The sequence below is a fragment of the Gadus chalcogrammus genome, chromosome 2 (assembly GCF_026213295.1).
Source record: "Gadus chalcogrammus isolate NIFS_2021 chromosome 2, NIFS_Gcha_1.0, whole genome shotgun sequence".
Taxonomy (NCBI): domain Eukaryota; kingdom Metazoa; phylum Chordata; class Actinopteri; order Gadiformes; family Gadidae; genus Gadus; species Gadus chalcogrammus.
Window position 1 is genome coordinate 3,760,057 of NC_079413.1, and position 23,790 is coordinate 3,783,846.

At 44.2% G+C, this 23,790-nt stretch overlaps 6 protein-coding genes across 7 annotated transcripts in view; 1 reads left to right on the top strand and 5 right to left on the bottom strand.

Annotated features, from left to right (window-relative positions):
- Positions 1-7,135, top strand: part of LOC130403928 (protein FAM83G-like) — a 7,419-nt gene extending 284 nt beyond the window's left edge. Inside the window, exons 1-5 of the mRNA XM_056608479.1 lie at positions 1-598; positions 1,525-1,692; positions 4,137-4,261; positions 4,646-5,903; positions 7,100-7,135. The exon at positions 1-598 is cut by the window's left edge and continues 284 nt beyond it. Of these exons, the coding sequence (XP_056464454.1) occupies positions 128-598; positions 1,525-1,692; positions 4,137-4,261; positions 4,646-5,903; positions 7,100-7,135 (2,058 nt within the window). The 5' untranslated portion in view covers positions 1-127. The remainder of the gene's footprint in view (positions 599-1,524; positions 1,693-4,136; positions 4,262-4,645; positions 5,904-7,099) is intronic.
- The window catches only part of epn2 (epsin 2), a 65,941-nt gene extending 51,313 nt beyond the window's left edge, over positions 1-14,628 (bottom strand). Inside the window, exons 1-2 of one of the 2 annotated variants that reach the window (XM_056575441.1) lie at positions 14,441-14,628; positions 13,790-13,923 (exon numbers count right to left, since the gene is read on the bottom strand). The gene's annotated coding sequence lies outside the window, so the exon portion shown is untranslated. Of the gene's footprint in view, positions 1-13,789; positions 13,943-14,440 lie in introns of those variants that run through there. The other variant, XM_056575450.1, reaches the window with a different exon arrangement.
- A 2,168-nt stretch (positions 14,629-16,796) lies between these two features.
- On the bottom strand, positions 16,797-17,265 carry LOC130370256 (histone H2A). Its single transcript, XM_056575968.1, has one exon. It carries the CDS (start codon positions 17,224-17,226, stop codon positions 16,843-16,845), a length of 384 nt encoding a protein of 127 aa, XP_056431943.1. The 5' UTR covers positions 17,227-17,265; the 3' UTR covers positions 16,797-16,842.
- Positions 17,266-17,846: 581 nt separating this feature from the next.
- Positions 17,847-18,349, bottom strand: LOC130370158 (histone H3). The gene has a single exon (XM_056575864.1). It carries the CDS (start codon positions 18,312-18,314, stop codon positions 17,904-17,906), a length of 411 nt encoding a protein of 136 aa, XP_056431839.1. The 5' UTR covers positions 18,315-18,349; the 3' UTR covers positions 17,847-17,903.
- An 883-nt stretch (positions 18,350-19,232) lies between these two features.
- LOC130370108 (histone H1-like) lies at positions 19,233-20,253 on the bottom strand. The gene has a single exon (XM_056575791.1). It carries the CDS (start codon positions 19,928-19,930, stop codon positions 19,289-19,291), a length of 642 nt encoding a protein of 213 aa, XP_056431766.1. The 5' UTR covers positions 19,931-20,253; the 3' UTR covers positions 19,233-19,288.
- A 1,261-nt stretch (positions 20,254-21,514) lies between these two features.
- LOC130370280 (histone H2B 1/2-like) lies at positions 21,515-21,991 on the bottom strand. The gene has a single exon (XM_056576000.1). It carries the CDS (start codon positions 21,947-21,949, stop codon positions 21,572-21,574), a length of 378 nt encoding a protein of 125 aa, XP_056431975.1. The 5' UTR covers positions 21,950-21,991; the 3' UTR covers positions 21,515-21,571.
- Positions 21,992-23,790: the final 1,799 nt, after the last annotated feature.

The window sequence follows — 23,790 nt, forward strand, 5'->3', positions numbered from 1 at the left end:
CGCGCAGAAGGATTATAACATGTACTCTTTTACGTGTTTAATTGCTCTTTCTTGTTAACCGGTGGATTCTATTTTATTATTTATATTTATTATCATTTCTCGTTGGCCCATTATCCGGGGTTGAATCATGGCGCTGTCCCAGATACAGTGTTTGGACGAGAACCATGTGAACCCGCGGACGCACGAGAACAAGCCCGAGTTTTTATACTGCGAGAACCAGCGACTCGCGCTGGAGGTGCTGCTGCAGGACGGTCGCGAGGCCTTCCACGGGTTCCTCAAGGCTCGCGAGCTGCGGGGCTTCCTGTCGGACTCCGAACTGGACGTTCTCACCCGGCTGGTGGTGCCCTACGACCCGGGCTCCGACGTCCTACACGCGAGCCCCTTGGAAGACAGCGGCGACGGCGAGGACGGCGTCCCGCTGTCTCTGCACTACTGGCCGGATCTGTCCGACACGTCGGTGCCCGAGCTGGACCTGGGCTGGCCGGACAGCGCGTCATACCGGGGGGTGACCCGCACCACCGTGTACACGCAGCCACCGCAGGAAGGCCAAGCGCACATTAAAGAGATTATTCGGAAAAGTATTGCGCAGGCTACAAAGGTACGTAACCCCGACCGAGGCACAATGTGACTACGTTTCTCTCAGATCTCCGAGTATCGCAGTATATTTGACCGGAGACAGTAATCAGGTGTATGGTTTCCATTTAGTTTCGCCTGCAGTCTCAATTGGGATTCCTAACTTTACCGGCAAAAAGACAAACACCAAAACATGTAGACCTATTCATTCATTCGCCCTATAATAGCATAGGATCCGACTGTACAAAACTAGGCAAATCGAGCCGTTTTCATAGCTAAACCACTGATTTGCATTGTTCATGTGTTATTGAGCGGTCATGGTGGTTCTGGAGGAACTGACTTAACAGCGAACTGACAGCGAGGAGGCAACTTTGGGCGAAGCTGATTTATCAGTGAGGGTGCGCGGGACTTCACGTGGATCATTTCACATGGAGCTGTGAATATGTGTCGGTTGGATTTTCTGTGTGTGCGTCCGTGCGTGCTCGCTTTTGTGCGTGCGTGTGTGTGGCGTGCAAATACATTTTTAGGTGCTCCTATCTGCTGCAGTTTGGTGACTTTATCTCCTGAACTTTCGCTTTCAATGGGGTGATTACCACGTGGCACTTCTTATGAACCCCGACTGCATTTTCATTGCCATGGTTGCATGTTCATGTATATCACTTGCTGTTTTTGTGTCTATACTGGAACTTCACAGCCAGAGTGGACTGATCAGACGGTTCTTCTGTTACTTTGCAGGCAGAATATCCGTCTCTCAACAGTTTGCATGGATCCTGATAATGCCAGTTTTTGATTGAACAGTTCACAGTTTACGACTCAACATTCTAACCCAGTAATGCAGTAAATAGAGCGCCATTGAACAAATTCCACCAAAGCCGTGTTCCGTATGCATACACACATGTACATGCCGCAGGAACACTCACTCTGCCCTCCCCCCCTGCATGTAACTCCAAGGTGATCGCCGTAGTGATGGACCTTTTTACAGATGTCGACATCTTCCGGGACCTGTTGGAGGCGGGGTATAAGCGGAAGGTGTCGGTCTATATCCTGTTGGAGCCCTCTACGCTACCTCACTTCCTGTCGATGTGCGACAGGGCCAAAATGCACCCAGGACAACTCAAGGTGAGGAGCCACGCACAGTCACATGACGCAAACGGTACCTCCTGGAGATAAAGATACAATCAGATGCTACTAAACAGGGTTAATGAGGTTGTGGAAGCTCCCGTGCTATGTGTCCCCACATGTACTCATCCACATGTGGGTGCGTTCTCACAGCCAGCTGTCCCTGCCAACTGGCACCAAGCAAGGCATCGTTAGCGATGCTGTTTTACAATGCCTTCATGGAAGATGCTTACTTTGGTGCTTCGAATGGAGAAGCCACCTTTGGAATGAGAAAATTACTTTTTTTGGTTTATCATTTCGTGCTGGATGAGGTGTAATATCCTTATTGTTGGTATCACACATTTGGGTGTCTTGTTAACCCCTATAAAATTAATACAATTAATTGTTATCAGTTATGAAGAGCATAAAGTTTACTTCAGTGATGAATGAAGTGAGATGGTTTCCTTCCAAGGCAGTTCAATAAGGATTATGTCACTGAGGCCCATCGGCAGAAGTTAAAACACACTGATAACATGGTATAATATACTCCACGTGTGCGTGCCTGCATGTGTGTGTGTGTGTGTGTGTGTGTGCACGTGTAGCGATGCCCAAGCATGCTTTGACATGTACAGATATGTAGTCAAATGTGTCTCAGTAAGAAATACACACATGCAAACTCACAGCAAGATGCTGAGATAGACATTACAGTTAAACACGCTGATAACACATTGCTTAAAGGTTAGAAACACACACACACACCGCACCCATACACACACAGACCTGCACACACAAGTCCGTTGAATACTCCTCAATTCAACTAGATCGTTAAATGTCACTGTCATCAACAGCAAGAATAAAGTGTTTCTGGATCCAATTAGGGTCAATGGAATGTTTTCACCAGATGAAGTTATAACACTGTATTCGAACACTTTGACATGGTAAAGATATGTCTAAAGGTGAAGTACAACGCGCCCTAGGTCCTGATTCATCACTTTGTGTGGTATTTGACTTTGTCGGTAGCATCAACCACGGCTAAACTAAGGTTAGCTGCGGCGTCTCAAACTACATTTGAGTTGAAGCTCCGACTTCCCTACTAATAAAATGTGAGTGCGCAAAACTTTTTTGTGACATTTTGTTGACAGATCTACTTCAATGCTTGCAAACACATGCAAACATAATTCAGCAACAGTTGTTTCCATGAGATAGCCACGAGTGCTGCCCTATTACTACATGTAGTTTGACCAGTTTTTAATCTGTGCCTTACAAATTGGTCTGCACATTTTGTTATTGGATCCCACACTGCTGTCGGTCCAAGGCCCTGTCCGTTCTCTCCGAGGCCGATTGGAAATGAACTGGCTTTTCCAGTGGTTGGCTCCCATGCTGTTGTGGGCTGTGGCAACTAAAATTAAAACATTAGGCAGGTGCCAAAATTAAGCTTTTGCCAGGAAAGCCATAGGTAGCTAGCGTGAAATAGTTGGAGGGCCAGGCTGCGGAACTGTAGACAGATTTGTCTCTGTATTTCTGTACTGTGGAGACAATGATTCTACCGTAACATTAACCTGAATCAAACCGGTATCCAATATAATTTATTTTCCTGGGTGGTTCCCTGTTCTACCCGATTGGCCTTCCAACTGTAATCCCTATCTGGCACTGCAAGCAGAGCCAGGTAGGGAGATTCTCCGGGGATGCAGAGACAATAGAAGAAATAACATTGCAAAGTGGTTGTAGGAGCCTCCACCCAATGGCAACGCCCCAAAGTACCCATTCCACCTGACACAGAGAGATCCTCTTCCTTGTCCAGTAGGTAAATAACCAAGGGAAGAGTTGAGAGCCAGCTGAAAGAAATGTAATACTTTTGTTAATTTGTTAAACTATTCAACTTGATATTTATACTGTATCAGGTTGTCCACTCAGCAGATTTGGTTCTTACTGTTAAGGCTCCTGGTTACTTATTGTATGCTTTATGGCTGAATATTATCATAATATTTTGGCCATACAAAAGAAAGCATAGGCATGGCAGATAAGGAAAGGAAGAAAGTGCAGGCAGATAAGGAAAGCAAGAAAGTGTAGGCGGCAGTTAAGCCAAGCAATAGAGCCAGGGGATGCCAGCATGCTACTTGTGTTATCTGAAAGGCCGTGGGAAGTTTGTGACTTCAGCAAGCCAAACTTAATTGAGACCACCGTTAGTACGATGTTAGTTTACGTTCTCGCTGTACGATACTCTGAAGGCCCCACCAGTTAATCCATCACGGCCTCCTTACTGTGTCAGTTTTGCTCCATTTTATTTCCATGCACTATTATAAAAAACGGGCCTTGGCTCAAAACTGATTGACCTGACCCAGATGAATCAATAGGAACTTCTCTTGTACTACCCCATAAATCCTCTAAGCTCCACTTTCTGTCTGTGTGTCTGTGTCTGTGTCTGTGTGTGTGTGTGTGTGTGTGTGTGTGTGTGTGCGCCCCAGAACCTGCGGGTGCGCTGTGCAGGGGGAGGGGAGTTCTTAACACGGTCCTGCACTCGACTGCGCGGCAGACTGGGACATCGCTTCATGTTTGTGGACGGTGACAAGGCAGTGTCTGGATCCTACCGGTCAGTGTATTTGTGTGTGTGTGTGAGTATGTCAGAAATTAGCAAAAAAAAAACTAATATCCAATGAGGATAAATTATTCCTCTGGTACTATGGATGGTATGTCTAGTACTAGTACATAGCCGCCTTTTTTAGGTTTATAAATAAGAGCCCTTAAAGCTATTCCAAGATCCCTAAACCCAGGGGCTGCAAGTTTGCCTTTGTTGAAGAAAGTTAATCTCCGACACTGGTGTGCACAGATATAGACTATAATTCTAGTGCGTGTACAATGTTTTTTGGATTTCATTCGAAGTGGAGTTAATTTACATTATTGTCGCTTCCTTGGCGATGTTCATTGATGTGTTTGTGTGTGTGTGTGTGCAAACATGTATCTGAACGTTATATAGGTACACTTGGATGTCATCAAGGCTGGACAGACACCTCATTACCGTGGTAACCGGCCAAGCAGTCGACGCTTTCGATCGCCTGTTCTGTGAACTCTACGGCACCTCTAGCGCCGTGGACCTCAAGCAGGTTGCCATGGAGCCAGAGCCCGAGCCCGAATACATCCCTCAACCCATCGCCGTGGCCCCTTCTGCTGAAGTCACTAGGAAACGGCACAACCCTATGTACGCCCTGCTCGGCATGAGTATGAACAACGCCAATCCTGCCTCCGGTTCTGTCCCAAACAGCCCTCTAGACTCCAACACCCAGGATAAAGTGGGAATGGGGACAAAGGCCAAAAGGAAGATGGCTGCAAAGGCAGCTCAGGTGGAAGCTCCTCCTCTCCATCCAGGACTGATGGACATGGAGAAAGCTTATATGATCCCATATCTGCCTACTTGGCCGGAGCCCGACCCGGACAGCGATGTCATTGGGTTCATTAACGTTCGGGATAACAGTCGGCAGAGCCAGGTGCATATGCAGCGCTCTGAGAGGTTTGAGACCAGCCAAGCTATTCGATTCAGCAGTCCATTCAGCATGCCCAAGGAGATCCTTCCAGAGGTGGCCCTACTCAGGCAACGTGACAGTAATCTCCAGGACATCACAGGGAAAAAAGCTTATCCCACACAGTTTGGCGCCCAAGAAGTTGCAGTTTATAAAGAACAACCCATATCACCAATCACAAGACTATCTTCTACCCTTGCCACCAAGCCATTAGGCCGAGATGTGCACATGATTTTAAATAGATCAGTACATATCATGACCTCTGAAACAAAAATAAAGGCTGAAAAGCAACCTGTCAATACTGAATCTAAACCTTCTACAAACCCTGCATCCCAACAAATCACCACACCTCGTATCGACACACCTACATCTTTCAGTGACAAAGCCCCCATAATTAAAACTGGATCTGCAGTGCCTACCCGCCCCGTACACTACCTAATACAAGAGACCACAGACACAGAGAAAAAGATACACATTGATCTTCTCTCGAATTTGGACCACACGCTAACCTCTAACCCTGCTCCCTCGCCTGTCCAGGCCAGCCCGATTGCAGTATATCAGCAGAACGCGGCACCAACCGTACAGACACAAAACAGGATTGCAAATAAAGTCTCATGCAAGCAGGATCTTGGTACAAAGCCACAAAGCCCCTCCAAAGAAGACTACATTCCCTCCATCCCAAGCCCCACCCTTAGTGGCAGTATCTCAGCTTCAAAGGTCTCCCCTACCCAGCCTCCTTTAGGAAGGTTTACTTCCCCTTACGTCACTACCTCAGTCTCAGTTACCTCATCACCCTCCCGCTCCATAACCAAGTCTCCAGTGGTCCCGCCTGCATCCCCCAGTATCTCTTCCCCTCTTCCATCTTCCTCCATCTCTTCATCCTACTTCAATCCTTCAATGAATTTCCACTCCTCCAACACATCTCCTCTCCTTTGCTCTGGTCCATCCACCTCCCCTCTTACTCCACCGGTGCCCAAACCACGTACAGTCCACCTGCTGATGGACAGTGGGAGCAAATGCAATGCTCTGAACCAGCCACTTGACTGTGGAGTGGTCTTGGAGCATGGGAAACTGTCAGGTTTCGGGCCGGTGGTGGACGACTGCAAGCCCGTTTCCAAACAGCAGGAGGATGCTTTTATGACGTCAACAAGGAAGCAGATAAGCCCTAAAACTGTGGTCAATTCAACAACAAAATATGCCGAATTGCAGGAAAGAAGAGACATTAAAACCCATTTGGTGAATGACGTAAAAGATGGATCTTATAGGGAATTCCCTGACCCCAAGAAGGCAACTAACCAGATGCCCCAATCAATATTGACTGTGAATACACTGCAGGCTAACGACAATCAATTTGAAGATACAAGGCCGAAGGAGTCAGGGAACACAAACCAAGCAGGGTTCATGGTCAGATCTCCCAGAGTCATTGAGGAGCTCAGCAAACCAGACAAAGTTAGTAAGGTTGTGACGAAACCAGACTTTCAACAGGCCACACAACATGTGCTAACTAATGAAGGTCTACTGCAAAAACACAGCCAGACCCATGCAGCTAAAGCCTCTGAGTCCCCTTCTTCTTTTCATACATCAGAAAACAACAAAGCCATTGATAACCAACATATACCCAAACCAAACAATGATACACCTGGGTCTTTGTCCATTATTGTGGTTGATAGTATTTCACGTGTGCAAACTCAAGGGGGCCAACGCGGTGTCAAGATTTACCCCTTCAATGACGAGGCTGTAAACAACGTACACTATAGGCTGAATCCAGATAAAGGCAAAGCCGAAAACGACTCGCGCACCCCTGAAAAGCCAACGCGCCCGCGCACCCTTGAATTAACCTCGCCAACTACTGCCGGCCGGCCCTCCCCTCGCACTCCCACACGGAGGACCCCAGACGGACGCTCCTGCTCCAGCCCCGACACTCGGACGCCGACCCCCGACGCGAGTGACGGGTACGTCTCTTCGAAGGAGGACTCTACCACCTCAGACGAATACTACGAGTGCGACGAAACACGGCGCCCCTCCCCCGTGTTTGATCAAGGGATCGGCCTGGATAACAGGACAACGGATCACAGCTTCAAAGCCCAAACTAAGTATGGAGTAGGATCTGAAGGGGAGAGTGAGAGAAAGTATAAAGTGCGGATTGGGAATGATCGAGCAGCCATTTTAGCTGCAGGTGAGCGAAGCCGAACAGGTTCGGAAGGCCTTTCACAAATAGCCAAAAAGGGAAGTCTCTTGCCCCTGAAAACCACAAAACAGGAAAAAAGTTTAATTTATAATAGTCCCCAGAGCCAATCGGACCCTCTGGAGCCTCTGGTGGTTGACGGGTACCCCCGTTCTGCCTCAGGAAAGAAGTCAGCCGACATCAAAACCTCTCCTCCGCCCATATTCAGACAAATACTCCGGAGGTCTTCCTCCTCAGCATCCTCCGAGAACACAGTCTCCCCCTTCATCACCCCGGTCCCCTCCCCGGCCCCCTCCCCGGCCCCCACCCCGACACCAAGGAGAGCTGCCGCCCAGCCAAGAGCGCCGCCACCAGACACCGTGGTGGCTGGGCCTGCGGCGGTCTCCGGCCCGAGGGTCCAACCGGAGGCAAAGCAAGTGATAAGAAAAGATAGTCGTGGTGAGTTAGCAGAGTTGACCAGGAAATGGGAAGAAGGATGGAATTTTCGGAGGGATGAAGAGAAAGACCCAGAGCTCTTCACAAAAGGGGGACTAGGTAAAAGCTCAGGGGAGTCGCATTCAGAAACATCAGCACTAAGAACAAGCGGAGCCCAGATTAGAAGAGGGCCTTGGGTTACAAGAGAAACAGAGGAAAAGAAGGTAGGATAACCACACAATTTTATAGATTTTAGGATATAATGTACCCTTAATGCGGTCCTTATTGTGCTGTTCTTATTGTGCTGTTTTTATTCAACTGTACACACTTTGTTGCGGTATCATCCACACTGCTGATTCATATTTCTAACTGACGTTCCAATATCACTCAGTTCCTAAACATTTCCCCCTCTCCCTCAACTCTAGGGTCTGCCAACTCCACCCAGAACTCCACAAGGGTGGCCAAAACCGCCGAACCACCAAAGTCCAGTCCCCTTTCAGTCTCCAGCTGCTAAACCCACAATACCCACCCCTCCCCCTACGGTTCCCCAGTTGCCACGGCCATACCAGCAGCTAAGCAGCAGGGTGGACGCCCTCCAGACCCAACAAACCTCAACACCACAACAAGGGCAGAACAGAAGACACTCTTCAATGACCACAGCCGGTTCTCTGAAGGGTGCGGATCGGAAGAGCCCATTGGAGGCCTTCTCCCGGCGTAGCTTGAACTACGGACATCCTCTGACGGGGCAGGGTTCGGGTGCTTTACCCAAGCCCCAGCCCTCCTTTCTTTACTCATACACCAACTCACAGTCCCAGCTCCAACGTCAGACCCAACCCGTGATTGCCGGTGATCAGATGGCTCCAACAGTCAGCAGCCAGCAGTGCACCTACAGTCAGGTCTCAGCTATGGGGGATCCAGAGCCGGGAGATTCGGGGCAGGACCTCAACAAGTCCGGGTTTAGGATTTGCGTTGGCAAGCTGTACAGCATAAAGGGCCTAAAGAACAAGGGGAGCAGCTCACCATCTCAGACCAAGAGAAATCCTGATTCCTTAGCACAACCACACAAGAGCACAGGCTAGCCCAGGTGGTGGAAATACAGCGTGGTTTCAAGCATCAAGGGAACCCAAGATATAGGACAGCGATTTTCTTCTTACATGTACTATCCAAGGGTTGCATCTCCGGATGCCGAACGAGTCAGTCCACATGTGATTTTCGGATACCTTGAAAATCAGACCAATTTAAACATTGTGGGGAATATTATACCTTTGAACATGTGTGTGCCAATGTGTCCCATATCACAGCGGTGGGTGACTGTCCAAGACAAATATTTGACTTTATTGCGTGCGTAAAAAAATATAATTACTGTACAAATACAGGGGAAGACTTTTGCTCCTTCTTGTGGAGTCTTACAACAAGGCTTAATCCGAGTTATGCTAAGTATCTTTGACGATATACACATGAACAGACATGGGGTCTAACTTTGGCCTGACATTTAGCTCAGGCCAGCTATAAACAATAAGTCTACCATTGTTTATAGGTGCTGATTGGTATTTGTACGTTATACATTTAGACAACACAAATAGACTCATGCAAATACACAATTTGTATGTATGACTTTCTTAGAAGGGTCATTTACAAACTTTTCTGTTGTGCGCTAGAAGACTAGTGGTTGACAGATGTGTATTGCAATACAGGAAGGGATCTCATAAATATATTTTAAATATCAGAAAAAATGTTACTATAAATGCAGACACTATGCCTAGCTGTTATTGATGCTGTAAATAAAACAATAAAAATATACATTGATGAAATCAAAAGGCGATGCAATAAATGAATTAGTCTTTAACATCTGCATTTACCTGTCTTATTCAACACCAACATATGATGATTTAGTGATGTGCCACTGTCTATTGATTATCCAAAGTTATTGAATTCAGCTTAAACCTTAAGAGAAGTATGTTTCGAGGTGTTTTAGATCCTGATTTGATCTGCTGGGCCAGTATCATGGCAGCCTTTGTTATCAGCAAACAGTTGCTGCAATTAAAAAGCATTCATGATCTCATAAAGAATATTTAACCACTCGTTTAGTATAAAATTTGATAAAATGAATCAAAAAATAATTTAAAACACTAGACTGAAAAAGGAATAAATAGAATGAATAAAAAGACAAGAGTTGAATGATAAATCGTTATCATGTGGCATGCTATACTATCCCAGGCATGTCTATGACTGGGAACCTGATCTATTCTGGCTGTGAGATGGGTTATTAAGCTTATCTAAAGGGAATTGATTATCTTAAAGCGTGCTTCAAACGACCAGACGACATGACCAGACGTGTATGTTTATGTCCCAGGAGTGTGCACCCCCTGTTCCAACATATGTAACCCATTACTTTGTTTCGGAAACATATTCCATCTCCTACAGAGTGATAATTGGCCTTCTTTAATTTGCCGAGCAAAATGAATTTATAATAACGCTACATGTCTTAAAATAAATCGGTACTTAATGATTGCACAGCCTTTAACAAACTAGACTGGTCTGGTTGACCAAACCATCCTCGTAGTCTCTCACTTAAACGTAAACATCCTTTACATCATCATTTGCCAAAATGACTTTCTTGTACAGACTCTGTTGAAGAGCATTTATTGTGGGCTTAGGGTGTGAACAATGGCAATATAGCCCTTTGGTTTTTGTGATTGCATATTTTGTAAAGTATGCAGATTAATCCTTACTTGGTCCATAAACTTACCAACGCACTTCGATTTCCAAAAGACGAAAGTGCTATATTGCCATTGTTAACTTTTGTGGCAGGAAAGAACTGTGAAATGTTCTTCTGAAGAATCGTACAAGGAAGTTGTTTTTCCTAATTATATTGCTAACGGAGGTTTGTGTGTGCGTTTGGCAAGTCTAGAAAAGGAAAAATTCTATAATTAAAAATTATAGATGCTTTACTTCTTGATCTGATTGGTTACTCATGTACTTTGAATATGTAGTCAGTTTACTCGCTTTTGTGTACAGCAACATTACCACACACACACACACACACACACACACACACACTTAAATCGTCAACAATCAGCTCGCTCCAAAGTCTCAAACGAACAGAAGCACACACATTGCCACCAGGGCTGGTCATGCCAGGATCCATTCAGCTCATCCCTCCAAAATCCTCATACATCATGCCACACGACCGGCCTCAGAGACAAGGATGCATGTACACACACACACACACACACACACACACACACACACACACACACACACACACACACACACACACACACACACTCACACACTCACACACTCACACACTCACACACTCACACACACACACACACACACAGTGATGACTCAAGGTCTCCTTAGGGTATTTCCGATCATGTTGACAACCTTATGAGTCACTCTTTAATGAGAAAGTTTTTAATCTTCACCAAGTTCCTTCTGAAGACCTGTTATATCAACCCCGTCTGCTTCAATCTATGACAGACAGACTGGGGACTTAATCTTTGCTCTCTGTACTCATCGATTTCTTGGAAACCTAAAGGTTTATATAACCTAGTACACTTCGGAAGAAGTAATAAAAAACGTGGCAGTTTGGACCAAATAAAAAATGTGCTTCTTGTATACTGTTTTTAGGTGTTGTACATCCAGCCACACCTCACTCAACTAAAATGTGTGACAGGAGAGCAAAGCATGTACAAATTTGTCCCACATACTTCCCAGGTCAGCCAGATGTATAGGCTTGTACGGGGTTGTGCATTAGGCTTCTAGCGATATGAATAGAATGCAAGCCTGAACATGGGGACGTTTTTTTTTAACCAATATCAAGACATAACTGAATCCTTCCCTATTGCACATAAAATACAAGTCATTACAAATAACAACAACAGAGGCGGAGGCTGTTCTTCGTAAGGTAAACCCAGACATGGATTAAGGACCGGATGGACTCGGAGGGAGGATCCTTTAAGACTGGTTTTAACTGCTAGGTGATTTGCTTAACAAACCTTTCCAGCTACTCATGGACATAAACTGTATGCCAATAATTTTGAAAACATAAACGATAATCCCCATTTCTAAAACTGCAGCCACAAAGGCAGGATTTCTTATCCATTGCCCACACAGCCATCCTCAGCAAGTCCATGGAGAGAGACATATGCAATCATCTAACGCTGTTACTCCGTGAACGACTAGTCCTAGTTTTGCATATAAGGCCAGGTGGCATATAAGGCCAGGTGGGCTGCTTGTATGTACATACAAGCAGTACATACAAGCAATGAACACCTGGATAAGCCAAAAGCATGTGCAAAGATATAGAGGTAACATAATTGATGGACTCCTCCGCATTTAATATTGCTAATACAGACATCCTGCAACTTTTTAAATTGCCTGGAGACTCTTACTTGCTGAATAATATAATTCTATACCAACCGAACTCAAAGAGTAAGGATAAGTCATTTTAAAGCTGACAGACATGTTTTAAACAATGGCATCCCACCAGGGGTGCATTCGTTCGCCAATCTCCTTTTCAGTATACATAAATTAAATAATGATGATGCAATATAGGAAATCTCAAACCATTTTTTTTTTCACATATTGAAATGCTTATGTTGCGTTCATTATCATTAAACCATTAGTCATTAAACATGAATATTAACTGTTGGATCAGTCATCTTCTGTTGAATAAAAACAAACGTTTCTGGGTTGGAACAAGAACAACCTGTCAAACACTATGTTCCAACTAATAACAGTTAAGGGCAGGAGGCGGAGCAAGGAAGCGCCAATATCTGACCTTCACCGATCACGTGGAATGCATTTCCATTTGCCTGCTATGAAGCTCATCTCACAGTGATCAATTTGCATAGCGGGAACCAGCTGCTTGGTAGCCATGAACCCAGTGCACTTAGGCCACAACTCATAATTAAAAAATTGAGAGAGAGAGAGAGAGAGAGAGAGAGAGAGAGAGAGAGAGAGAGAGAGAGAGAGAGAGAGAGAGAGAGAGAGAGAGAGAGAGAGAGAGAGAGAGAGAGAAAGAGAGAGAGAGAGACCTGTTCAAACACCGCATCAGAGCTTTGGAAAGGGATGTTCTTGCCCAAGCTCGAGGGCAATCACACACACCCACTGTCACATAGGCACACCCACACATAATAATAATAATGTGAAGAAAACGCACGCGCACACACACACACGATGTTACCTGAAACACGTCGGTACCAATCAGACAAGTTTCTCCATAATCCCGCCCTCATTTGCATGGCACATATTGAAGCTGCATTTAAAAGAAGTGTCAATAAGTGTCCATGAAAAGGATGAATGTAAAAGATGCGTCAAGATGAATTAAAAATAAATCAATATATATTTTCTACCTATCCAGCTTCCCTGCTATTCCCCTTCTCACTAATAATACAATATTAATTCATTACACAGGCCTAGAACACAGTTTATATTGTTACGTTTGTACTCTGGTGCCCTCTTGTGCCCATATTATTTATTACAGTTGATAAAGGAGGGCAAAAAGCTTGATTTTAACGGATAGAGACAAAAAAATAACCAACAATTACTGATACCAGCATATTAATAATCAGAGATCAAAAATATGAAAATGTTGGAGCTATTCAATTTTATTTTGTATGTTTTATGTTTTTAATCCCCTTGGTAGTCAAGGTGCTTATTTTTCAGTTCCTGCTCGCAACACAATTACTAGTTATTACAGACACAAATACTTTGTGTCTCTTCGGACATGAAAGACACTTTGCGATAAACAATAAATGCACTCATAAGAAAGGCCTACCCTAGCCCATTACAGCCATGAAGCTAGCGGGGATGTTGAAATATTGCTATTTAATATTATGTAAATTAGATGCATTTAATTTATAACAATTTTTATGAAGCAAATGCTTTCACCAAAAAGACTTGGTGATTTCAGGGAAATTTCATTCATGATCAGGTAGGGGTTAGGCATCTCGCTCAAGGATAGTTAAGCTGTGGATTTAGGGGACCCCAGTACCTTTCAGCTGGGAGTCAATCCCCCAGCCGCCAGACTGTGCTGCCTCCCATCTGTCGTCCTGCTTAGGCCGGGATCTGCCGGTCTTTGGACATTGGAAGTCTATCCTCATGATGACCAGGCATCGTTGCTGTCTGCTGCTTTCAACAATAACATTTTTCATGTTAGCAATGAAGATCAGCGGCAGACTTACAAGTATTGGGCGATTACTATTCAAAGAATCATAGCTAGATGTCTGTAGAATAAACCCTTGCTATACAGTCGTCATACAGAAGGACAACAGCATTCCTGTGTGTGTGTGTGTGTGTGTGTGTGTGTGTGTGTGTGTGTGTGTGCTTTGTTTTTTCAAAAGGCGCTCAGAATGCCTAGTGCTCGTTTTACAAACCTCAGAATAAAATGATACTACTGCAAACAGCTGTAAGAGCTACTATAAGAACCCAATATCATTTTACCATGGAGCACACTTCCCATAGGCCTAAGCAGTGTCCTGGAGGAGAAATCAAAGAAATCAAAATAGCTGTGAAAGAAAAGATTCAGAATGGACTGTCTTGGTTTAAAGCCCGCTCGCCACCACGACAAGGCGCAGGCCAACAGTGGGAACAGACTGGAAAAAACATAAATAGACTGAATGGCACAAGACATGAGGCGTTTTACCTCTAATTTTTCCTCCAGACTAAGGGTCTCAAATCTATGCTCCAATAGATGATCTACCACATTCATGTTGTCGATTCATTTTCGTTTGTGTGCCTCCGGCATGTTTGGTAGCAAAGTTATCCTTCTCATTCTCTTCTTAGCTACCGGACTTCTTGCGCCCGGCACGTGAGGTGAGGTGGGAGGTCACTCGAGTCATGACTCATCACGTGCCTCACCCTACAGCCAATGAACTGTGAAAAACAAGGGCCCCGCTTCCAAGAGCTAGCCGTGGGGCTAGCCCCACCGGAAGTAAAATAATCTCCCTCCACAGAGAAACACGCTGAGCATGCGCATTTCATTTTCTCAAATCCAATACACATTACATTGGGCTGGAGGGCCTAGAGCCCCTCTTGCCCCTCCAGATGAACTCAGCCGGAAGAAGCAAGCCAGGGTCGACTAAAAATGAAATAAACGCGCCGAACTTATTATTTTACAGTACTTTCTGGGGAGATTATTTTTTAAATATATATATCTATAAAAAATATTTATTTTCATTTTCTGATTTCTTTTTTTCTTGTGAGTGTAGGTGGGGCCGAGTACATAGAATTTTCTGTGCCGAGCAAACAGGACAAGAACGTAGGCTATATCTTACGAGACCAAATTTTTTAAATCTTGAACATAAACAGTAGGTCTACAATAAGCCTACTAACTGTCCGTCCACACCAGAAGCGAATTGAGCGACCAAATCGCCGGAAGTCATTCACTTTCTATGGGCAAGAGCGACCAGAGCGACCAAAGCGACCAACGCTACCAGCGGCCAAAGTTGAGCGACCAGAGCGTCAAAAAGAAGTTGAAAACTTTTTAACTTTATGCAAATGACTATTATTCGCTTCAGCGACCAAACACTGACAGCCAATCGGAATGTAGACGCTCTTCGCTTGCGTGGATCCCAGGGAACATCGGCAGGCACTTTGGTTCCTACCTACCTTTATTCACTCACTGAACAAAATGTCGGCTGAAGTATTAATCGCGGATGTAACTGGGCACCCGGTGTTGTACGAACCCACCCTTTTTCAGTTCAGAGATCGAAACGCCATAGTGGTTTGGATATCAAGTGATGATAAGCGGGAGTATTTATAGGCTACATCTAGAACGTTCGTATTTAAGCGGGAATCATTATAATTTGCTCTACATGCCACCAATCTAACCAACCAATCGCGTGTAGCATGCTTTAAACAAAACCAAAAAAGTATTTGAAATCGTCACATTAACAAACTAATCGACAAGACGAGGGATAAATGACAAGGGATATATCTCTTGTCTTTTATCCCTCTATTCCCCACTATTCACGGAGCCTGAGGTGAATAATTTTTAATTAAATAGTCTAGATAGATAGATAGTCAAGTCTTTATTAATACCAATCGACACAAATCGTCGGGAATCCATTTAGGTGGTTCGTCCCACACAGGACAGTAGCCTACAATACCACACAGAACAAGTCTGACTGGATAATACACACTATACATCACATTAAAACTAGACACGCGTTGATAGATAGATAGACAGAAAGGCCTAGATAGATAGATAGATATGTTCCATTATTTGCCTTGCGGAGCCAACCAGTCCTGTGCACGTATGCAAATGAGCCATGTGTCCCAATGTCTATTTGTTTTGAATGCGACGAATGAGTGCAGATCATGATTTGCAGATCCAGATCAGTGAAACATATTTTAACTACTACAGCACGCAGGGTTTTTTGTTCTCGGTTGTAATTAGCCTACATTTTAGGATTTTTTTTATATTGGGGGGAATCACTGTCCTACTTGTTGTCGAAGCACTTTATCGAACAAGCAAAACCGTCTCGGCAATATGGCCAAGGTGTATGGGAGAGTTCACTATTTGATATGGCTGTCTGTAGGGCCTACTAAACGCATACGGCTCCTTTAAATGCGTCTGCATAATTGAATTGTACGTCATGAGCGACTTGAGCGACCAAAGCGAACAGAAAAATTCGCAGCGAAACTTTGTGAGCGACCAGAGCGTCTTTGACGCTTTGGTCGCTCCTGGTGTGGACGTACAGTAAGGATGTTTTAAGTCCAACTCCCCTCCATAATGTATCCTACAAAGAGAATAAAATAGAGGGAAAGTGCGAGTCAATGGTACAACTTTAAGCTAATCTGACCGCTTGAAATCAATTCAAAAACTTGATCAGAACGTGTCAATATTGCTGACGTTCATAGCGTCAGCAATGAAAGTCTATGTAGGCCTACATAACAAGTAGGCCGAGTAAAACCGACACCGTTCCGGTATGTGGGTGCCAATAAGTTCATTATCGCATACAAGTTTGGTTCAGGAAATAAAGCTCTTAAGAAAGATATGCGTGGCTCTTAAAAGAGCCTTTTGGTTTACAATTCTTATAGAATTTACTTCTTAGCGGGTTTCTCCGTCTTCTTGGGCAGAAGGACGGCCTGGATGTTTGGCAACACACCGCCCTGAGCGATGGTCACTCCACCAAGGAGTTTGTTGAGCTCCTCGTCATTGCGGACGGCCAGCTGCAGATGGCGGGGGATGATGCGGGTCTTCTTGTTGTCACGAGCAGCGTTTCCAGCCAACTCCAGGATCTCAGCGGTCAGATACTCGAGCACAGCAGCCAGATAGACGGGAGCACCGGCACCGACGCGATGAGCATAATTGCCTTTGCGGAGAAGTCTGTGAACACGGCCGACGGGGAACTGGAGCCCAGCGCGGGACGAGCGGGTCTTGGCCTTAGCCCTGGCTTTGCCACCGGTTTTGCCTCTTCCTGACATGATTACTTGTTTCAAATAATGCACGAGTACAGAACATACCCGCGTCCCGCTTTTATGTACCAATCAGGTCTCTGCTCATTGGCCATTGTAAATTTGAAATAAATGGACCAATCACGTGCCAGAACATTTTAGGTCTACAGAAAAATGGCCAGCAGGTGGCAGCATTAGGGGATTTACATTATTGGTGAGAGGCTTTAATTCAGAGGCCCAATGTTTAATAATAAAACTGATCAAAAACTACATATTAATGTACTACAATAACTAAAACCTGCTCTTTGTTAATATCAGAAATCCGAATAGCCAACTGTATTTTGATGTATAGTACAAAAAATTCTTTCACGCTTCTATACAAAGTTAATTTAGCATTGAAAACATTCTGTACTTTGATGACATCCTAACAATTAAAACAGATAATGTATAAATGACATAATGGGTCAGCTCTTATAGCACTTCAAAAAGAAAAGGCTACTTAATTTCGTTGGGTTGATAAGTGGAAAAAGGGCAACAAGGCATAATTGCCCATCAAATCGGTTTGAGCATAGAGATGCTTTTGATCTTATTATGATTATATTTGGCTTTATAAAACCCAACCATTGTATTCAAGCAAGGTCTTATTGTCTTTAAAGATATGTGGGTGGCTCTTAAAAGAGCCGTTGTGGGTAGGTCGTTAAACACTTTTAGGCGCGTTCTCCACGGATACGGCGGGCGAGCTGGATGTCCTTGGGCATGATGGTGACACGCTTGGCGTGGATGGCGCACAAGTTGGTGTCCTCGAACAGACCGACTAGGTAGGCCTCACTAGCCTCCTGAAGAGCCATGACGGCGGAGCTCTGGAAGCGGAGGTCGGTCTTGAAGTCCTGGGCAATTTCTCTCACGAGGCGCTGGAAGGGAAGCTTGCGGATCAGCAGCTCGGTAGACTTCTGGTACCTACGGATCTCTCTCAGGGCCACGGTCCCGGGCCTGTAACGATGGGGCTTCTTGACGCCGCCGGTAGCCGGGGCGCTCTTGCGGGCAGCCTTGGTGGCGAGCTGCTTCCTTGGGGCTTTGCCACCGGTAGATTTACGCGCTGTCTGCTTGGTTCTGGCCATTTCTGCAAAGTCTTCAAGTTTGAAGGGTAACTTTACGCAGTAGAGCAAGGGTTTATATAGCCAGCCCCGGGACACTGCCACACGCTGATTGGTCATTGGAAAGACGCTGACAGCGAATAGGCGCTGTGTCCCATTGTATTTCCTCACACGCCCAGCTAGTGTGTTCATAATCAGGTCATACCATTCCCGCCTTTTATATTTGAATTTTGAATACCGTCATCTAACGTCTTATTTTGAAATAAAGTTTAACACAATACATTAAGTAAACAGAGCAAAGTCAGTATTTCTACAACCGTCTACAATCTATTTCTACAATCATCTACTGTTAACTCCGAAGCCATAATAATAATAATAATAATAATAATAATACATTTAATTTAGAGGCGCCTTTCAAGACAGCCAAGGTCACCTTACAGAGCATATGGTCATGATAAATCGTTTAAAAAAAACAAGACATTGTGGAAAAAATAAATAAACATAAACTTAATGTGGAGATAGTTATGTTTACAGAACACGGAACGTTTTCTGTTTAGTAGGCTATACTCTTATAAATCATTAGTTGAATGACGTTGTTTATCGAGGGCAAATGTGTAATAGTTGCTATACCTGTGCTACTTTGTAATGGAAATAATTGTCACGTTTTTCCGGCGAGAAGCTAAAGTAATATTAACGTAGGTTAATGTTGGTGCAGTTTCATCATGGACCCTATTTTATATAGACTAACAAATATCACTCAATATCAACAAAAATTACGATTGTTGTAGGATTTATATATTCGTTGCACCCTATTTAATAGGGTTCAACGAAACACCCACCACTACATTTCTGCCCTAAATAGTGGAAAACCTTGATTTATAAAATCATAACATACAACATTAATGGATGGTCGTTTCATAGGATTTGGGCTCTTTGAGTCAGGTGGGTGGCTCTTAAAAGAGCCTTTGGGGTTTTCAACAAAAACTAAATGTGATCATCTACTTCTTCTTGGGGGCTGCCTTCTTCGCTGCTTTGGGCTTGGCCGCCTTCTTCGCCGGGGATTTCTTTGCGACGGGCTTGGGTGCCTTCTTGGGGCTCTTCTTGGCTGCTACCTTCTTGGCCACCACCTTCTTGGGGCTCTTCTTCGCCACCGCCTTCTTGGCCACAGCGGGTTTCTTAGCCTTCTTGGGGGTAGTAATTTTCTTCACGGAGGTCTTCTTTGCTACGGCTTTCTTGGCTTTCTTTGGGGTAGCCTTCTTGACGGCGGCGGCGGGCTTCTTGACAGCAGCCTTCTTGGCTTTAGGGGCAGCAGCCTTCGCCGCTGGCTTCTTCGCGTCCTTGCTGATCTTGAAAGACCCAGATGCTCCGATACCCTTGGTGTGGACCAGGGTTCCCTTTTCCAGCAAGCTTCTGATGGCGACCTTGATGCGGGTGTTGTTCTTCTCCACATCGTAGCCATCGGCGGCCAAAACCTTCTTAAGTGCTGGCAGAGAAACTCCGCTTCTCTCTTTGGAAGCGGACACGGCTTTCACGATCAGATCGCTGACACTGGGTCCGACCTTCTTCGGCCTGGCCACCGCCTTCTTCTTGGTCGCTTTCGCCGGTGCGGCGGCAGCAGCTACTGGAGGAACTTCAGTCATCTTCTCGGTTGGTTTAGTATCAAGAGTTTGAAACTGAGTATTGTCTGACTGGCGCTTGTGGGCTGTCCTTATACACGCAGTGAGAACCGTACAGACTCAACCGGTGAGGAGTTTTGCTGTGAGGGAGAAAGATGTGTCGTTTGTGTTTCCTCCTCATTTTTATCGAGCTATAACTTACACACGATATCATTATTTTACACTTCTCGTTAACAAACTACAAGAAGAGATGTTTATGTTGAACCTTGCAGAGCTATAAGTGCCATGGATGTCGAAAAGAATTCTAAAAAACCGTATCTCTACACGTGACGTGATTTTGGTATCAATCTGTTTTCTCGGATATCTGTTTTTAATAATGCCTTTCTATTCTAATAATGCAGACAATCCTTTTTTATATGACACACACTTCTGATTAACAATTGGCAGCGAGCAACATATCCCGTGTGTCTGTACTTTACATTAAAAAGCACGTAGAAAGTAGCTGGTAAACACACGCGGTAGTAAGGCTTGCTGTATACCAGCCAGCTCATTATACACATAGATTCCTCTTATAATTTTTGCTGTTAGATGTTTTTTATATACGTTTTGAGTGTTGTTACAAATACATTGCAGGCCTTCTTTCCTCAACGAGTTCAGACAAATTATGAAGAAACATGGTCTTATTTTAGGCCAATATGATTCTTTGAATGTGCATGTTGTAGGCCTACTATTCAAGATGATTGAAATGAGCTTGTTTGGAGACATGGCAAAATAATTAACGCCTCAATTTTGGTTTTATAGCATGGATTAAAGCGTGAATAGGTGGTCGACCGAAAAAAATCATACTTGCTGTATCCTACAAATAAAATGGTATTCATATTTTGAAGGGCCTATCATAAGCTTCAGATGAATAACAATAACACTATTTAGGGATTGGTATTTGTAGATTATCACAATAAATTGATATATAGCATAGGCAGGACATCCATAATAAAACTAAAAGCATAGAATCCTCAAAATATGAGGATAAAATGTAACCCCTCCTTCCTTGAGCAAGTTATTATCCCAGAGTTCGATTCGACATGAAACAGCCAGTGCACCCAAAACCATGTGCTGTATACATTTTTTAAACGTGGTAGTGTTATATATGACCATGATCATCATCGTAATATCACTGTTAATAAAATACGTTTTTTGAAAAAATAAATCAGTTTTTGCCATTCTCCCAAAATACAATCTAAACGTTCCACTCGGCTGTAAATGGAGGCAGCATTTGTTTTGTGATCTCCGAGTGCTTCTGCCAAGGCCCGGCGGCGGCCGACAAAAAAACTGAACCTAAAAACCATACGCAATGAAAATGTTATTTTAGTCGAGGCGACCAACTGTTTTTGTTGCCCTCTTCGGGCAATCGCATTTATCCAGGCCCATGCACCACTGAGTGGTAAGCTCAGGAGCACCCACTGGTATTGTCCTGAACTTTTTGTGAAATAGGTAGTGAACCCAGTCACAACGTGCCTTCTAAAACATAAATACAATTGAAGCCTATACATCAGTCAGTAAAAACATGTCCAGTAGAGAACATGATCATTGAGTGGAGGAAGGCTCTTTTAAGCGGAATTGGGTGGTCCTTAAAAGGACCGTTTGGGTTGCATTCGTGGGTCGATTTTACTTGGAGCTGGTGTACTTTGTCACAGCCTTGGTGCCCTCAGACACGGCGTGCTTGGCCAGCTCACCGGGGAGTAGCAGGCGGACGGCGGTCTGGATCTCCCTGGAGGTGATGGTGGAGCGCTTGTTGTAGTGAGCAAGGCGAGAGGCCTCACCGGCGATGCGCTCGAAGATGTCGTTGACGAAGGAGTTCATGATTCCCATCGCCTTGGAGGAGATGCCAGTGTCGGGATGGACCTGCTTCAACACCTTGTAAACGTAGATGGCGTAACTCTCCTTCCTGGTCTTTCTGCGTTTCTTGCCTCCCTTGACGGCAGTCTTGGAGACGGCTTTCTTTGAGCCCTTCTTGGGCGCGGGTTTTGCTACAGCATCAGGCATGATTGGAGTCGATGCGGATACTCAGTCACCCTCTGAATCCCATTTTTAAGCAAGTCACATGCAAATGTTACTGTGGACCTCCCTCTATGTGGTTGGCTAAGATTTCCGGTGTTACTGCGCATGCGCTGTCTTAAACGCGCGGATGCATTGAATAGATGTTGATATCCATAATACAGATTGTTCACAGGTCCATTTTGGAACATGGGCCCTATACCAAGTCTACTGGTTTGGCATATTACTTTGTTTCGTGCAATGCCTTTTCTATGCAGTGCTGTTTGTAAACTTTGGCTGGTGAAAGCCTGCTGTGATTTTCCCAGATTTTGCAAAATAAACACCCGCCCAAAAGGCACTGCTACGTTTTCCTGTATACATGTATACAATTAGAATACATTAAGCTAAAATTCAATTCTATCCAAATTTTGTTTCTAAATCTTAATACTAAATCAAAATGCTCAATCGTGTATATAAATATAAATCCTAAATCAAAGCTAAATATAAATCCTAAATCGAATTCAACATTTCTATAAACATTTCTGCTAAATCTATATGCTTTATCTTAAATCTAACAATGAGCTTCAGTGCGAAGTGAGGTTGAAAATGTTTTAGCAAAGCCAGATAGTTACAGACGTAAAGAAATGTTTAAATCAAGTGTAGGAAGTTGAAGAGTAACTGGAGTAAACAATATAATGCAGTTTTAAAAAAAAGAAAGAATGGGAGGGAAACAAAAAGTTTCCCCCTGCCCAAAGGATCTTTATTTCTACCTTGGTATACTGTGCTATACTGTGATCTCTGGCAGTCTACAAGCAGGTGCTCAACTGATTCATCTTCATCACAATTATGAATCGGGCATTTAACAGTTTTAACGAAACAGCTCCACTTTACCACTGCTCTAACTGCTAGTCTCCTTACTGAGACCAGCCACATTACGTCTTATTTTTTTCAGATATAGTTTTGCTCCAAATGTTTTTCAGACACATCTGCTTTTCAGTATCCTCTAGATATTTATAGGGGAAAATGTCACCATATAAGTCATTACACACAATAATATATATTTTTTACTGGGCGTTCCAAGCCAGTCAATATTCAGATGTACCGATTTCTCCATTAAGATCACCATACATTACTTTAAAATAAGGCAGTGAACTTCTAGCACGACCCCTCTTTTTGGTCCAGCTCAAGGCCTCACCTATCCAAACAGCCTTTCTTTTAAAACCAGATGCAATGTTTTTAATAAAATGCAATTCTTAATTTTAGCCCCAGGTCCACAGCTCCGAGCCCCCCGTTTTTTTTGCATAAAAGCTCTCTTTTTGTAAACTCCCTTGTGGTTCCCCAAATGAAATGCTAACTGATTTACCTGAAAGAGCTACAGTCAAAATCATCCCTCTTGTGACTCTCCATTTAACAGCATTGTCACCACCCGCCACACCATCAGACACTGATTGCAGCATAGCAGACACTGAGATCCTGTCGACTGTAGGAGCATCACCATTGCTAAGACAACAGTGGCCAGAGTTTTTTGACACACCCAATTTCTCAGTTGATGTTGGGTATAGACTCAGACAGGTAGATCTTGCCTTTATGAAAGATGGAACACGTATGACTCTACCAAGAGATATGAAGCATGACATACTAGAAAAGCTTGCTGAAAGGATGTACAGTTTCAAGGCTTAACCTGAAGATGATGACTTCAGCAGTGTTGCAAAAGCACTGATTAGCAAACACCCCTGCCTCTCTGAACCTGGACCACACAGATGGTATGGCTGGAAAAACAGCCTTAAATTTAAGATGGCCAATTATCGCACAAAGCTTCGAAAAGCTGGATGTGAAGATGTAAAAATCCA